Genomic DNA, 18,726 nt, shown 5'->3' with positions numbered 1-18,726 from the left:
GAACTTTATCTGAACTGAAGACCATATCAATGTCTCCTTGTCCAAATGTGAAGATGAAAATATAACAAACACGTAATGCCAAACTACAAAAACTACTAATTTTTGACCAGAGGTTCTCGGTAACTATAAGTGGATACCACCTACAATGTACCTTATGTGGGACATTTTAGATGGTATAAAGATACTTAGCATTTTTATCGCTTTCTACCTCTTACTTTTCATTCATTTTCCTTGTTCTCTTCTTTTCTACCGATACAAATTCATTCAATTTACCTTCCACCAGTTTCCTTCTAATTAAAGACCAAATCCTTCATACACTAGTTTTTATGTCCAAGGGACTAAGGGTAATAACCTTTAAAAGACTGAAAAAGAATGACTGAATTTTCTTTAAGCTTTTCAGAATTTCATATACTTTTCTGGAAAAGCCTTACTATAGCCTAGAAACAGAACCAATACCTCACTGCTGAAAAAGAATCTTAATTAACAAACAAAATTACTAAACAGCCTACAGTCTTGGGGACTGTTTCCCACAAGCAAATGACTGGAATTAGAATGCAAAACATAGTCCACAAAATCCAATCCCAAACCTTTAAAAGTATTAATGCTCAAAATGCATTAAAACATTAAATTGTTAACATATGAAACATACTTTAATTTTACATTTATTCACCAAATTAGCCCTTCAGAAACATACACGCAGCTAAGATTCTACCAGAGAAACCCAGTGCACACAACGCAAGCAAAAAGCTTCCTTTATGAACTAATGTAAAAAATAATTGGCTTATTAACTGAATACTTTTTTCTGTGCTCATCATCATATAAGCTTGCAATTATCAAGCAAATAATCATCAAAACTAAGTATAGTCTGACAAGAACACACAAACACTATCTTTCATAAGGGTGGTCCTATGAGGTGCTTTTAATACTAAAATGTCACTTTATTGCAGTTCCAGAGAAGAGATGTTCCCTTACGTTTGCTTTCTGTTTGCAGCAAGAAAAGGGAACTCCACAAGCTTCCCTGGATCCTACTGCCTCGGAAGAGCAATTGAAATAAACATTACGATCCCAGTCCTTAGGTCCTTCAATGCCACAACACTCCAACTGCCAAAACAGAATACGTACAAATAAAATTTGTAGATTTACACACAAAATTACTTCTGTCCTAGAAGACTCAATTTTGTAACAGCGTACAGTGGTCCCCCCGTATTTGTGGGGGATGCGTACCAGACACATTCCCCCGTGAATAGTTAGAACCCTGGAATGTTTGGAACCCCAATAAAAATGCTAAAAACAGCCTATTTTGTTAGTTAAAACTCAAGAAAAATCACTAAAAATTTTCATACTTGACTTTTTTAATTGTTGTCACAAAAAGTGCATTTTATGATGAAATTGATAAAAAAAACCAGGAATTTGTGGATATTTCTCATAGAAAAATACCGCGAATGTGCGAATTTTCTGCGAATAATATGGGGAAACATTCCGGAGAGAAATCCGCGAATGTTTGAGTCCGCGAATACGGGGGACCCACTGTATTCAGTATTTCTACATTAAAGCTTTCCACATTTAATTTTACATAACCAGCAATAACCATATTTCATATTAAAATCTTAAAACGGCATGGCACCATACAATGAGAACAAAATATAAATGTCACAAACCCATTTTTCTTGTATCCAGTCAATAAGATTCTGTTGATCTGGGTCATCCCGATAATGTACAATAAATGCTTGGAAGCCGTTAGTTGCCTGAGATTTTATCTGGAATAAAAATCATTAATATAAATACTGAACAATAGTTTTCATTACAATAAAGGCCTCCAAATTTAAAAGCTGCTGTAAATATAACAAGAGTGGTAACGGGAAATTGTTTACTTATTGAAAAAAATTCAGTAAAATGTCTGCAATACACTAATACTAACCAATCAACGAAACTCCTAACACTATATACTGTACTTTATTATAGTTTTAAAGTACTCTCTGGTAAATACAATCCTCCTAACATTTTTTAATCTGTTTATTGATAAAATTCTGCTAAATTCCTTTCTTAAGTCAAGTCTCATAACCTCTAATGGAATTACAATGCAGTAAATTGACCAGCTATCAAAAATAGTTATAATTCCTTTATGGTGGGTCCACCTGCCATAATTATCTTCAAATCCTTTTATGTATACTTGCTGAACATTAGCTTTGAACTTGTGATTCTCCTCTTTTACAGTTACTATGTTCAATGCACAGCATTGCATTTACCTCTATACCTTACCAGCAGCATCAACACAGCTAATTTTCAAACCAAACCTTTTTTGTGTTTTTTCCATAAAATTTTTTTTATTACCTATGAGTTCAAGTAACAACTCCATTCCCTTCACCCATCTTTCAAACATCTGAGGTCTCTCTCCTTGAATCTGCTGTTACACAGAGGCACTCCATGCAGTAGCCTTCAAAAATCTCACTTTTAGCCTAACTTTGTAAGATCTCTTAGTTGACAAACAATAAATGGGTACTGATATTGGACATAACAATATTTGCCTATACAGTAGTACCTCGAGATACGAAAGGCTCAACTTACGAAAAATCCAAGTTACGAAAGCCAATACGAAAAATTTTACTGCTCTACATACGAAAAGTTTAAGATACGAAAGGTTGTTGCTATAAAGTCCAGAAATTCGCCCGGACCACCGAGAACAATTTTAAAACTCCCGCGCCGCCAACTGAGTAAACTCGCCACCATCCTCCCGCTCTCCCATTGGTTCCTGATGCTAGTCACCCCATAAGGTCCTGCTCTCCTATTGGTCAGCATCTACCCCTTGTGCTTTAAGTACTCTATTGGTAAAAGGTTGCTGTAAATTGAAAAACTTAGTATTCATGCAATACATTTAATAAAAAAAATAGAACATTAGATAAAGATAGAATAAAGAATAGAAATGAAGTTTTTATTGTAAAACTAATATTGTAATACCTACCTGAACACCTGAATAAGCCCTGGTCACTTACCAGCCCGAACCATCATTTATTAAAAATTTACCAAATCTTTGGTTAAAATAAACGATCAGTGTTGCCAATCTCCTGGCAAACACCCTCGTTACCTAGTTAACCAGCCCACCCACCGCTGGTAGCCCTGTCTCACGGGCCGGTCACACCTGCCCTCTCACGTCAATCATAACTCAATAACTCTGTATGAGAGGGGAGGAGGGTGGGAATCATTCAGGTGTTCAGGTAGGTATTACAATATTAGTTTTACAATAAAAACTTCATATTGCAATACACCCCCTGAACACCTGAATAAGCCCGATTAACAACATTAACTTGGAGGTGGGGAATCAAATCTACCCGGCCCTCCACTGTACCAGTTGTCAGTCAATATAATTGAGTACACGGGTCAGTCTCAAGTTCATTTGTCACTCGTCCAAACTAATCTCCCATGTGTGGCCTTCTAGGCCTCCCATATGTGGAGGGAAAAACTCCCTGCACCTCTACCCTAAGGTCAAAACTCATTGAGTGCGGGAGGGATACAAACCTGTTTCCTCTCGGCTGGCTATATGCCTCACCTGAGTAGAGGAAAAAACTGAAGAGCTCCCATGTGGCTCTCGGCCTCTCATGTATGGAGGGAATCTGAAGACCTCCCATGTGGCTCTCGGCCTCTCATGTATGGAGGGAATCTGAAGACCTCCCACGTGGCTCTCGGCCTCTCATGTATGGAGGGAAACTGAAGACCTCCCATGTGGCCTTAGGCCTCTCATGTACGGAGGAGACAACCATGTCCATCGGTGCGTCTGCGACGGTGTCGTCGATCGTAGTGATGTCCTGTCTTGTAGTGTTGTACCTGCCTGTCTGTACTCTGCCTGGTTGGCACTTGGAAGAATACCCTCAGATAGACCCAGACATTTTCTTTCCTATCTGTCCTAATACTTAAAATCCTCTCGTGATATATCATATCATGAATACCTTATACATATTCCTAATATTTGCTCCCTACTCTAATACTAACTCAGACAGCAAGATTGTTGGGTTTAAAAATAGAATTTAGGCCAAAGGCCGAGTATTGGGACCTATGAGGTCAGTCAGCGCTGAAGGGAAATTGACAAAGTTTGAAAAGGTGTGACAGGAAGAAAAACCTCTGTTGCACAATGAGTCCAGTGTTAGGAGAGCGTGGAAAACTAGGACTGAGAGCAATATGGAAATCAGAAAAGTAAGAGAGAGAGAGAAGAGAGAGAGAGAAGAAGAGAGAGAGAGAGAGGAGAGAGAAGAGAGAGAGAGAGAGAGAGGATACAATCGTCTAGGATAAAGAGAGAATATTAAAATCAGGGAAGAGAGAGAGAGAGAGAGAAGAGAGAGAGAGAGAGAGAGAGAGAGAGAGAGAGAGAGAGAGAGAGAGAGAGAGAGAGAAATTACAATCGTCTAACATCTCCACCTCCGTAAATTGCACCCTCTTCTAAGTTGAAAGTGTATTATCTTAACGATAATATACTCGTATAACTCCGTACAGCTATGAACAACCGAACGAGAACTTGTTGCTAATGCGATCGACTCCTATAACAACATCACTTTATTATTGATCAGCGTGTGACAGTAATCGAATCCGATAGCAACATCCGTTATTGTATTCATCCGCGTGTGACGGTAATTACTGTATTCATGTTATAAATGCAGCTGAAGCTAATAAGGCAAAATTACGTGCATCAGCAACCTGGACAGAAGTCCCGAGCTTTTGTATGAATTCAAACGCAGCCGTGGTAAAAGAAACTAATAGCATGAAAGAGCTCATTACTGTTGTTTTTTACACAGACAAAGGATTAATAAAGAATATAAAGTGTAAGTTCGTAATACCTATGAAAACGAGTGAAAAACGAACGGAATCCTAAATTTAACGCCATCTAACCCGAGGGAAAAACTAGCTTCCAATGAGATGTATCAGTCAAATTTTGGTCTTAAATTACATCGTAAGACGAACAGTATGACTTCGTTCCATAAGTTAAGTATCCAGATATTCATTAATATGCTAACTAGGGACAAAAACATTAGTCGAGACCAAGTGATATTGTAATTTAATTGAAAAGTAATAAAATAATATTTAAAGGTAATTAAATTAACTTTATTAGGCCTAATATTTATTAATTTCAGTTGTCATTGTAATTTGATAATACGACTGGTAATAATTTGTAACTGTAATTGACATAAGCGCAATGTAATTACCGACGGCAATAATCGGTTAAACATATGAAGACGTCATACATACGAATTCCTTTATGTCTGACATCTGATTATATGCCCCAAGATAGATACCTCATTGACTATGTTAAATGTCAACATAGTTGAACACAAGTCTCCTTCAAGACGTTTGTACAAACTTGGCATAAGTGAGAGTGTTGTTACGTTAGTCATTTTAGGCAATCAGGAGAGAATGAGATGGATACGGCGACGCAAACCTGTATTCGTCATCCGCTGATTTCAGCGTGAATGAATGCAGAGTTAGTGTTTATACTACGCTAATACGATGATACATATAATACAATTATAATGCTTTAGTCGGACAGAATCCGATCTTCATTCTGTTCGATTACCTTCATATTAATTATCCTCAGATCGGATTCTCGTTCGTTTTCAATTACACCTGTACTGAATTATCCGAAGTCAGAATGCCTTGAGCCTACAGCGTTAGCCAATATAAAAATAATTACCGATATGTTGTACAGCGAATACTTTAGGCTAGGCTAGGCTACTGAATATGCATACGATATATCATCGTGAGCACTAGGCTAACCGTAGTTAATTTTATTCGATTTCTCTCCATACTGAATATCGTAAGTCAATATGCATTGAACGGAGAATTAGTTGATATTAACAATTATCGTATCGTATAAGTAGAGGAAAGTAACCTTAAAGACGAAGGAGCATATCTGAAAGACCAACCATGTCCTAAAAGCTTCTGATGCAAGGAACTCGAAGCAGGAAAAAGCCTAAAGATGCTCTAAGGACACTGTGCCTCTATAAACTACTACTTTTAATAGAATACCGACCCGAAGAAGCCTGCACTTCTCTTCCTAAACTAAACACTAAGTAGCCTATTATCCCTACTCGTCTATATCTGACCTAAATTTTTTTTTTTATCATCCTGAGAACTTACACATCGAGGGAAGGGGAATCTGCTGCCAACACTGCCTGCTCCGCGCCAGGGGGGACGGCAGATCCTGCCCTGTGGGCTTGCGGATCCCCATAACCCCCAGCACCGGTTAGGGCTGGTTCTGGAACAGGCAGGGGAGCTGGAAAAGAACGATTAGTAATTTCAGTATCCCTATTGCTCGATCTATCCTCACTTAATCTTGACATAAAATCGGTAACAGAGATGTCATACTCTATGTCAGCCTACTCTCAAGTCTCTTAAAGAGCACTGTCTCTAAGTCTTTATCTTGATCTACGTTAGTCTCTTCCTGCCTACACTTACTTCTTAATACGAGACCTTTCCTACGTTTGAGATACCCTAACATCTGGTCCAAAGACCACTCCTGACATTCCAAACATCTGGTCTTTACATTATATTGAACAGGCCTACAATTTACGCATAAGGAATGACTATCGTGTCATAGGGTACTCATCCTTTTCTTGCATTGTTGGCAAAGACAATACGTTGTTGAACTTCCGCTCGTCGTTTTCTGTGATGTCGTGGCCGCGAATGCAGTAGTCGTTGTCGTAGCTTGTGTTGTTTCTTCCTTTGCAGAATCAATGTCTGATGACAAGGTATTAAGAGCAATCCAACCGTAATCCAAAGGGATGCGTAATTCGTCACCAAAATCAATCAAATCAAAGGTGCAAATGAAGGCCGGGCAAGACCAAAAAGGAGTTCGCTGTGGATACATCTGTACTCCACCGCGAACGACAAGTGATTGACGTGAGAGGGCAGGTGTGACCGGCCCGTGAGGCAGGGCTACCAGAGGTGGGCTGGTAACTAGGTAACGAGGGTGTTTGCCAGGAGATTGGCAACACTGATCGTTTATTTTAACCAAAGATTTGGTAAATTTTTAATAAATGATGGTTCGGGCTGGTAAGTGACCAGGGCTTATTCAGGTGTTCAGGGGGTGTATTGCAATATGAATGGTTATTATACTGTTTGGTAGTTTCAGTAGTTGAAGCGAGATAATGAAAAATTATGGCTTACTGTGTAAAAGTGATTGCTTGGCGATCGTTCGATACTCGTAAGTGCTGGATGTAAAGAGACGTTTGGAAGCTTTTTTTTGTTTGTTTATTATAGTTAATGGTTACTTAATAATTATTTGAAATGAGTACATGCAATACATTTAATAAAAAAAATGTGAATTAGATATCATAAAATATATAATAAATCAGACTGCCAACAAATACGCATTTTTTAGAATTATTCTTCTGTTTTATTATTACGTTACGTATACGTATTACGTATGTTTCATTATAGCTGTCAGTAACTCAGTATCTCCGTCAGGTAAAGATAGAATAAAGAATAGAAATGAATGGTTATTATACTGTTTGGTGGTTTCATTAGTTGAAGAGAGATACTAATGACAATTTATGGTTTACTGTGTGCTAGGAAAAATGATTGCTTGGCGCTACTCGTAAGACGGGTAAGAGCTGAGAATGTAAACAATCGATTGGAAGGTTTGTTTTTTGTTTGTTTGTGTATTATAGTTAATGATTAATTCATAATTATTTGAAATGAGTACATACTGATTATTTATACATTTTATTGGCATATTCTAAACTTTTAGCTCTTAGGTTTAGATGTCAGAATCATAGACTAGGCTACAGTAGCAACCGCTAACATAGGCTAGGCTTATTGCTAAGGGACATATGCTAAAGTCCTAATATATGCAGTAAAAATGGGGTTGAACATTATATGCAGTTGAATTTTACTCAAGTATGTACAGTATTTTGCCTTTTTGGAGTCATATTTCTTCTGTCGTAACCCTAGAACATGTGTTTTAGGCCTGGAAATATAATTTACTGGGGTGTTTTTGGAGGGCTTGGAACAGATTAGCCATGTAAAATGTGTTCCAAGATACGAAAAACTCTTGATACGAAGGCCGTCTCGGAACGGATTAATTTCGTATCTCGAGGTATCACTGTAATTTTCCAAAACTTTCCAATTATAGATCTAATGTCATTACCTAGTTCAGTAAAATCAATGACTTGCTGATTTTTCTGGCACCTTATTTTGCATACCAATCCAACACCTTGTTTTATACTCAGTAACTTTTCTTCATTAAGCACATGGTGGTTCTTCAACTGCCTACCGCTGAAAAACTGATAAATTTCTCTGACATGACGCTAAGCTAACAATTATTAATTCTAAAAATTCTCTTAATGCTTTCCCTCTAACTTCTTCCATCCATACTATTTACCAGCCACATACCGGGCCATAACCTATATAATCAGGTCATAAAGAGCAACACAAACAACAGAAGTAAAGAGCAAAATAAACAATAGAAATACATACTTCTTAAAAAAAGTTACTGTAAATAAGCAGCTTCTGTTTTTAATAATTACACACTAATGATACTTTGAATACTACACATCAAATTAGTAGGGAATAACAACCAGCAGAAGCAGCTTCTACATTTTTAACAATTACACACATACTTTCCATACTTTCTAAATAGTACAAGGTAAATACAAGGTAAATTAGTCTATATATAAAAAGCACGATGCAATTATATCACTAAGTGGCTAAGGACCTGCTCGGTGGAAATCTACGCCGATGACCCTTACAATCTGCCTCCAAAGGGGCCTGCTGACCTAAGCCTACCTGCGGTGTACCACACGGCAGAAAATGCCTTCCGCAGAATCTCTCTCAGAAATAATTGGAAAAAACTCAGAAAAAATTGAGGAGAGAAATGATATATTATCAAGAATCTGGGATGTGATCAAAGGACTACAGGAATCCCTAAACAGCCTTAAAACGGTAGAAACAAATAACCTCACACAGATCTGGGATGCAATCAAAGGACTGCAGGGATCGATAGACAATCGCACAGATAGCCACCAGACTCCTACGAATGCGGCATCCAGTTTTTCCTCGCCTCCCAGCAACATGGAAGTGCCCCCGTCACCTTTAGACCGATCCGAGGGGACTGATGGTCTCCCAACCTCTTCTCCCTCCCCAGTGCCTCCGGTGGAAGATATATCTCCGGTGATGATTACTAACCCTCGTAATCCTCCCCACCCTCTCTATCCCCCCCATCGTAGATGCAGATGAAACTGATCATGAGGGGTCTGGCGGCTGGCAGATACAAACAAGCAGAAAGAAGAGAAGAACCTCCCATTTGGCCAGTGGACCAGAACCCAACATTCGTGTTTCACCTTGCCCGACACCTGAGAAGAGATGTCACGTAGTAATTCACAATCTGCACTCATCGGTGACGCTAGATGCCATAGTGGAGAGTGTCAAGTTTCTCACTGCTCTGACCCACTCATCTCTCACAAACTCCCATGCAGGATTAAAGGCGAGAATTTCGGTCCTAATATATTAGTTTCAAGATATAAACTAATACGGGATCAACCACCCCCAGGGAACTTACTGACACTCCAACCAGGGTCATTTCCACCGCAAGTGCCAGTCAACCCCCCACGGCGAGTGACTGCCCACTCCCCCTGGCTAACCCCCCATCCACCCAAATGATCAGCGCATTCATATCCCATCTTCGTGAGTAGCCATGGATACATTAAACATAATCTCTTGGAATATTTTTGGTCTCACGCGGAACATTCCTCTCCTAAACATGTTCTGCAAAAACCTCAAAGGCATCATTGCATTGCAAGAAATGCTCCTCTGGCCACATGACCTTGCCATCTATGATTAAATTCATGAAGACTTCAGAACCTTCTCAACTTCATCAATGCAAGTTACAGATCAAATCATAGCCGGTCGCCCGAAAGGGGGCCTTTCTTTCCTGTGGCACAAATCGTTAAGACAATATATGATAAAGGTGATGACCTACAGGAGTGAAAGATTGGTGGGGCTTCAAGTGACAGTTGGGAACTCTAAAATCCTAATTATTAATGTTTATATGCCATGGGAAAATAACAATAATTTTGATCATTACTGCATGATCCTAGGGGAGTTACACAGTATTATTCATGATTCTCCTGCTGATCATATTTGTATAATCGGGGACCTTAATTCTCACCCCACAAAACAGTTTTATAATGAACTTACTCGCTTCTGTCAAAATCATGCTCTCCAAATTAGCAATGTAATGCTCCTCCCTCCCTCCTCTTATTCATATGTACATAATAGAGCGGACGCTATTACAACTTCCTGGCTGGACCACTGCATCACATCTCCACAACATGATTCTATTATGACCTGCAATATTCGCTATGATCTTGCAACGGGCTACGATCACATCCCATTACAGATGTCATTCAGTACCCCATCCCTCCCTACTGTGAACCCCCTAACTGATCGTCCACCAGCGGTAAACTGGGATTTTAAAAACCAACAGAAAACCAGATACTTTAGGGCGACCACGGAAGCCAGGTTCCGGTCAATAGTTCAACCGGCAGACGCCTTACTTTGTACTAACACAAATTGTAGAAATGACCACCACAGGAGGGATCTGAATGAATTCTATTCGAACATAATCACCGCTATGCTTGCTTCGGGCAGGACTGCCTACAGATTTCGTCACAGTAATTCTCGTAATATACCTGGATGGAATGACTTGGTTAAAGATCTGTATATATACTCACGAGAAATGTTTTTACTGGAGGCAAAATGGTAGCCCCAGGGAGGCCTCCAAATTCTGCCATCCGATAATTTAAATTTTTCTAGCTGCCCTATTCAATGCGTGCATAATTCACCGGTTTCTTCCAGACTCCCTACTCTTAGTTCACTTGATACCATTAATCAAAAACAAGCTAAAGGATGCAGCTGACCCTGGCAACTACCGGCCAATTGCAATCACAAAGATCGCATCGAAGATACTTGAGCCCGTCCTTCTAGTGAGACTTCTCCCCTTTCTACACACCACTGACAACCAGTTCGGGTTTAAAGCAAACCACTCAACCGACACCTGCATCTACATACTGAAAGAATTGCTGAACCACTACCTATCATCAGCCTCTCCTGTTTTCCTTTTTGTAGATGTGAGAAAAGCATTTAACGGAGTAAACTACCTGAAGCTCTTCCTGAAGCTGCATAAAAGGGGCACACCCCTGTATCTAATTGGCATTTTACACTGCTGGTTCTCCACACAGCAATTCTGTGTCAAATGGGGTAATGTATTATCTTACACCTTCGGCTCCCTAAACGGGCTTCGGCAAGGGGGCATTCTCTCTCCATACCTGTTTAATACATACACAGATGCCTTGAATGTCAAACTGAACTCACTCCCAATCGGATGCACCGTCAATGAAACAACTATAAACAACCTCTGTTACGCCGACGATATGGTTCTGATTTCCCCATCAGTGCATGTCACTGCTCCCGAGATCGCTTATGCATATTGCAGAACCTCAAATTTTCCTCAGAAACCATCGGCTGGAATTTGTGCACAAATTTCTGTATTTGGGTCACATTATCACCAATGACCTAAAAGATACGGCAGACATTGAACAGAGGCGTCAGAAACTATGTGCAGCTGGCAACATGATTGCTAGGAGGTTTGCCTTCTGTCACCGAGACGTAAAACTGCTGCTCTTCCACTCGTACTGCTACAGTATCTATGGGTGTTCCCTTTGGACGAACTATACCCGAGAGACCATGAGACGCATCACTGTTGTGCACAATGACATTCTGAGACGCCTCACAAACACTCCCCGCTACCACTCCACCACACAGATGTTCATAGAAAACCACCAGGACAATTTAAATATCATTGTTAGGCGAACAATGTCCAGTCTGGTAACCCGAGTGAGAAACAACAGCAACTCACTCATACAAAGCATTTTAAGGAGTGAAGCAAGAAGAAAATCTAAATTGTGGGAAAGATGGGAAAATGAGGCCTTTGTCTCCTAAAGGACTTAATCTCTATATTGGCAAGATGTCATCGGCAGTTTTTGACATTATTACATTTATTGCTGATATTTTAATTTTTCATTATTACTGTGATTACTATCAAGTTAAAGTTTTTTTTACATTCAATTTATGTAGTATTTAGCCCTCTGGACCTGACTACTGTAACCACTTAAGGTCTCTAGTTGAAATTTAAGTTATATAATATGTGCACTAACTGTTATTACTCTAGATGCATTTTTTTCTCACCAATATTATTACTGTTATTACCAGTATTATAATTACTAGCTTTTATGCTACCTCAGCTATTTTGTGGATAAGTGCCAATTATTCATTTTCTTTTTCTATTTTATCATGTCTCATGTATCTAGATTGTGTATGTTACAGTCTGTATTTTGTATATTCAATGTATATATATGGCCCTGAGCGGAAATAAAGCATATTAAAAAAAAAAAAAAACTGTTGGCCTTACCCAATCTTTGAAGATGAAGCCAAGAATACCTGCAGTCATCTCAAGGAGGAGGAGGATAGCAAGGGAGATGGCGTACTGAAATGAAAATTGATGTCTTCACACACAATCAGAATCTGCACCAGTACTAGCTTTCAAACAATTTTGAGTATATAAAGTGGATCTGTAAATACTAATTTAATTTGTTGCTAACTGAATTAAAATGATAAAATAAGAGATAAAAATGACAATTTACAACTGGCAACCTTTACATATATTCTTGAAGTATCCCACTTTAACTCGGAACTTCCAACTTCTCTAGCAGAGGTGAAATTCCATGCCAAATTCATGATTACTTACGCAAGCCAAGAGAGCAGTGTTTTCTCTGAGAGCTCCAAGGCATCCTGTGAAGCCTATGGTAAATGTAATTGTGCCTGTAAATAAAAGTGAAGTTTGTACTTATAAGACATGTATATAAAATATTTTTCCTTCTGTAAATTTTACAAGCACTCAGTCCCACATACTGTACTACTATATATACACTCCAAAGAGTCCTAGGAATTCCCTATGTGCTGGGTTACCAAGATTGCTTGACTGTCTATATAACCAGTAGCCTAATAATGTAAAAACAGCCTAAATTTTTATGAATTTTGCAAGGAAGCTAATTTTAGCAAGAGTACATACCAGCTATGATAAAGAGGAAAGCAGGATCCAATGCAATATTTGTGAGCCGACTGAGATTATTGAATGTGTCTTTTTCTGTCCAAGCCCATACTCCGATTGCTAGGATACTCAACCCAAGTAACTGTTGGTAAAGAACAATAAATTAATAATAGATACTACTGAATCAACACACAATTTATAAAAAATACAAAAATTTGTTTAGGTTACACAATGATAAACTAATAAATCCTCAAACTTCTGAAAAAGTCTGGATTGGTTAAAGACTGGTTCCCTCACCAAAAGTTCTGGAAAGAGTAAATTGTCACACCAGTTATCGGCGTTGCCTACCAAGTCCCACAATAAGACAAATTCATGAAGTATGTACCAACAGAATTTAACCTAAAAGAAGGCTGACTAATATACGTTACTGCAGTCACCAAACGTAATAGCTTTATGTAAGGCCAGGAGCTAGGCAACTCTACCTTGTCGTTAAAGAGTTCAGTCACTGAACTTTGAAGATGAAATGAAACCATGCCCTTGAAGACTAATATTAATTGGATGGATCATTACCACACACCTTTATGAACTCAAGTATCCTCCCTCAGTCTTAAGTTGACTAGAAGGCCCCTGAAAAGTGATGTCTCGCATGGAACTTTCACATCAAGATTGCTTAAATTGCTGGCATTACTGGCGGAAGTTTGTGGCATCCACGATCCACATCAGCTGGGTGGTTTTGTTGACAAAACACCATTGTCCACCAATCCATCACATGACAGAATTAAGGTAATTTTGTTTTAAAATTCATATCTCAGAAACTATTAATTGGTGAATGACTAGATGGGGGTGTTTTGAACTCCTCTCATTGTGTAATACACATCTATGGGGGTGTCATAGTTGGGTTGCAGACCAGGTGGAAACTCATTAAACCAATTTGCCTATAGAAAAATAAAAGGCAAGTTACAAATAAGTAGGTGATACATGTCTAGTTAATACATTAAGACAAAACACAGTAAACATACAAATAAGAAGGTAAAAAATTATAAACTTACAATGCATGCAGCAGACATGGAATGACAAATAAAAGGGGTAACTGAAAAATGCTAAACCTCACAGCCTGAGTAAGGAGGGAAGTACTATTGCAAATGAGAAGGTGCGTGGTGCTCACCAACTGCAATATAGTACACTGATCTCAGAGATCAATACGATTTGAACGTGTGATATGACAAAATAGTAGAAAAACCTGCATGAAAGTCTAGGGAATCATGGAAAACAGCATGGATATAGGCCTAGACTAGTAGGGGATTAAGGATGAATGTAAGTATAACGTATGTATGGAGACAAACGTGTGTGTATAGGGAGAACTCTCTTATTTTAACCTCATACAGGGAAAATCTGATGGAAGGGATGAATAACGAAACTATCCCCGATAAAGAAAAAAAAAACATTCATTGATGGTTCCATTTCAGTGCTGCTGTAAATTAGTGTCCAAATACGTATAACAACAGTTCCAATGTCACCATACAAACTATCAATCTGTTACTGTATTTCAATTAAAATACTACGTATAATTTCCTTAATGAATATATTTGAAGTGTTCACATGAGCAGTTACATAAGTTACATACAACTTCCAACTCATGTTTAGCGTTATTTTGCCACATTCTGTCCTGCTGCTATGCTGTATCAGCTCAGTGGCAGACTAAAAATGAAGTTTAGACATTAAAGCCAGACACTAACAGCTATCAGGTTATTCAGAACCTTTGGATTTACATTTTTCTTAGGTTTCCCCTATCATTAAAGTGTTGGTACACAATAAATAGAATATCTGTACTATTATAAACACATTTTGTTCAAAATCTTTGCCTTGTATTAGAAATGAAAATGTTCAAAATCTCCTCCTCTAGTAGGTAGCCCAAAAGGTTATAGTACTATGTACATTCATCTATGCTATATGTAATTTAAAATTTCTGAAATGCTCCAATCACAATAAATAAAAATTCCTCCTTGCACAGAGGACCGTCACAGTGAACATAATAGGACACAGACTCCTTCCAAAATAAAATTATGTACAGGTCCATCACATATGCTCTATCCTATGGCAGGTCACATAACCTCAAACCTTCTGTTAGGGTTAGAACCAAACTCGTCAAATCCTCAAAACTTCCTATTTTTCTTATTGGTGGATAGGCAGCATGCTGGCAACCACCTATGTTGCAACTTACTCAGAATTAAAACTTAATGAACCTTTGCTTACCTATCACAGTGCAGAACATTTATTTATCAGATTTTGCATCTTTTGGCAATTTTAGCCTCCTTGTCAGATCATTCATTTCCTTATATGTTAGTTTGCTTGTATGGTATTTTTACGTTGCATGGAACCAGTGGTTATTCAGCAACGGGACCAATGGCTTTATGTGACTTCCGAACCACGTCGAGAGTGACCCTCTATCACCAGAAATACACATATCTCACCCCTCAAAAGCAATGACTATGGGCTTTGCAATAGATGGACAAAAATAAGTTTAATATTACAGAAGAAATGAATGCTGTAATAATGTTCTGGAGTTTGGGAGATAACCAAAATGGTTAAAATGACCTTAAGAGACTGTATATAATTCTATACATAACCCATCAATAATATTTTATTATAAACTATGTTATGTCAGTATTTCATAATACTAATGACAGCGAACTGGTCATATACGCACATGTAACATGTACACGTATGTATACAGTGGCTATCTATACCTATATCAATATTTATAAATGTATGCACAAACACAATTGTAGCTGTTGAAATAAGCACATTTTTGCTACTAACAATGTTCTATTACTGTGTTCATACCCATGGGGGGGAGGGGGCATGACCAGGTGCCCCCTTAAATCTGCCACTGAAACCATCCTGGTTTCCTGGAAGCAGCAATCTGTCTCAAGATACTATATTTAAATAAAGGCCTATCAAATGTTCAGTAACCATAAAGAGCACACTGGAAAGCTGAAAATACACAGGACTACAATCTCCCCTTATTCGACCTTTTGGAACTGTCCCAGAATGAAATGAGTTTCTCTCTCTTATGTTTGTTTGTTTGTACGGTGTTTTTACATTGCATGGAACCAGTGGTTATTCAGCAACGGGACCAACGGCTCTACTTATGTGACTTCTGAACCACGTCGAGAGTGAACTTCTATCACCAGAAATACACATCTCTGACACTTCAATGGAATGGTCGAGAATTGAACTCGCGACCACCGAGGTGGAACGAAAACACCATACCAACCCCGCTATTGAGGCGCTTATCTCTCTTATGGAAAAACCCCTTTTGAGGAAAAATTACATACCGCTAATAACATAAACCATCCCATTTTAAATGTAAATAATTGAATTAACTATACATATTACCTCACTGTATAATATGCTGAAACATCTTCACCTGCCTGACATTTAGATGACCAGGAATTTCAAACTATTTATTTGCTTTAAAGTTAAAAGCTTAACCTAATCCAGTTGTCTAGACTTCAAAGCATGTCACAGAACTCCATGTGGAACATGTCATTTTTGTTTGAATAAAAGTGCTGTAAGTTGATACTGGCTGAGCAAAGAAATACTACTATCAAGAAGCTGTAACAAGTGTGCTACACACACACATGCAGCATTGACTTGAACAAATCGTAAATGCTGACTGACAAAAAGCTGTTTTTGTTGCAATGCACAATATTCTGATCGAAATGCTACCGATTAACCATGTTATAAGCTATAAAGTATTTGCCAAAATATGAGCACCATATATTGGTCTCTCAGAGCTCAGTTTATAAACATATAAAATCTGACTAGTATATACCTATTGACCTACTGTTAACATTGTAACATATTGTGACCCATGAGAAGCTAATGCATGCAAAACCTCAAAAGATTTATGATCTCCAACGTACGACATGCTCAGGCTTGCAAATTATTTAGGGCATGGGATTTCCAATACCTATTTGCATATGAACTAATAATGAAGAGGCAGGGGAGTTAAATGTTAACGCAGAGGGGCAGATCTTTGCATAAGTAGAACATTTTTGTATTATGAAGCTACTAGTTATAAAATATAAGCAATAACAGATACCAGATTGGACTAAATGGCTGTATGCTACAATAATTTTGTCAAAAAAGTGGGTTTCGAAACTGGAATCCTGGTGCAGCAACAGATTGCCTACAGCACATGGGCTTCAGTTACAACAATTGAAATGAATAAGGCTGTAGCTTCAGTTACAACAATTGGAATGAATGCAGGCCGTAGGAGATGAAACTGGATCACTTTGGAAGTTTTTGGCATGCAGAAAGTAAATTTAAATAAAAGCAACGATGAAGTATTCACACACAGGTCGTGGCATGACAGTCTGAGTGTCATTTCATCCTGATAATTACCGACATGAAAAGTTACGTTTGGTATTTTAAAGACTATAAAAAAATATATTTTAAACTCAACCTCTATGCTTTTGTCAATTAGAATGATGGATATTGGTTATAGTTATGATGAATACACTAGTAAGCTCTGAATATTTTATTAGCTACAAATAAAATCATTAATGATACAATAACCCAAGACAGGAAAATAAACGAATGTCAAGAAATACAGATTTTTCTGGGGCAAGGCCAAACACTGGGACCTATGAGGTCATTCAGTGCTGAATGGGAAATTGATAGTAAAGTTTTAAAGGCGTAACAGGAGGAAATCCTTGCAGTTGCATCATGAAACAATTGTTAGGCGAGTGTGGAAGTCAGGTGGCAGAAAGAGAATATGAAGGGAGGTACATTAAAGGAATTACTATAAGGGGTTGCAGCTTGGGGGCCAAAGAACCTTGAGTAGAGCCTAGTATCTACCGCATGAGGTGCACTGACGGCACTAGGTAGCCACCCTACAGGGTTAACGAATCTCAAAAGACCGAGAAGGCTTGGGTGAATGACATGGGACTGAAGGGCAGTTTTTTACGAACTACTAATAGAGCCAGCATATGGTTTAGGCCTGCATTTGGTGGGCCAGGCATGATGGGGGCGGGGGGAACGTACAATATAAAGTAATTTAAACCTATAAATTCTTTTCTGAATAAGCCCTTCGTAGGTGGTTCGCCCATACATAGGATTAGTAGTATAATTTCTAACGAGTAGCAACATATCTCGACATGAACGCCTACGTTAGTGAGAAGACATGCTAATGGCGTTCTTTCCAAGGTCTAAATGACCCTTTCTTCCGTTCCCCTACGCATTATTAGACAATACAGCAATAAATACGACCACAGTTCCACTTGCACGTTTTAGTGGACCACGGAGCCCGCTCTGCTAACGGGACTTGGGTGGAACAATGATGAGACCCTAGAAGCAGGAAGTCCGAGCGATCTCTTTGTCCCAGTGCAAATCCATAGACGAAATGAATGCAGTGGTCCGGAGGCTCGCGTTGTTAGGCATTTTTGGTCCTCTATTAATTCTGCCAAACGTAATACTACTTAAAACGATCCGAGGTGGGCTGAAAAATGGTAAATATCCCGACGACAGCAGAGAGCGAGGAGAGAAAGGTCAGCAAACAAATCGGCCACCTACCCACACCAGGGCGACCGAAGGATGTAAACACGGCGGAAACTCACCCAGAATATGAC

The 18,726-nt window shown here is 38.7% G+C and overlaps 1 protein-coding gene across 3 annotated transcripts in view; it reads right to left on the bottom strand.

The window, feature by feature from the left end:
- The window catches only part of LOC135215399 (tetraspanin-5-like), a 154,206-nt gene that overhangs the window by 8,217 nt on the left and 127,263 nt on the right, over nucleotides 1-18,726 (bottom strand). For all 3 annotated transcript variants that reach the window (XM_064249995.1, XM_064249996.1, XM_064249997.1), the window contains exons 2-6: nucleotides 13,112-13,233; nucleotides 12,788-12,861; nucleotides 12,452-12,526; nucleotides 1,659-1,757; nucleotides 973-1,101 (exon numbers count right to left, since the gene is read on the bottom strand). In XM_064249995.1, the coding sequence (XP_064106065.1) occupies nucleotides 973-1,101; nucleotides 1,659-1,757; nucleotides 12,452-12,526; nucleotides 12,788-12,861; nucleotides 13,112-13,233 (499 nt within the window). The remainder of the gene's footprint in view (nucleotides 1-972; nucleotides 1,102-1,658; nucleotides 1,758-12,451; nucleotides 12,527-12,787; nucleotides 12,862-13,111; nucleotides 13,234-18,726) is intronic.

The sequence above is a fragment of the Macrobrachium nipponense genome, chromosome 5, assembly GCF_015104395.2.
Source record: "Macrobrachium nipponense isolate FS-2020 chromosome 5, ASM1510439v2, whole genome shotgun sequence".
Taxonomy (NCBI): Eukaryota; Metazoa; Arthropoda; class Malacostraca; order Decapoda; family Palaemonidae; genus Macrobrachium; species Macrobrachium nipponense.
This window is presented reverse-complemented; position numbering and strand designations above follow the sequence as displayed.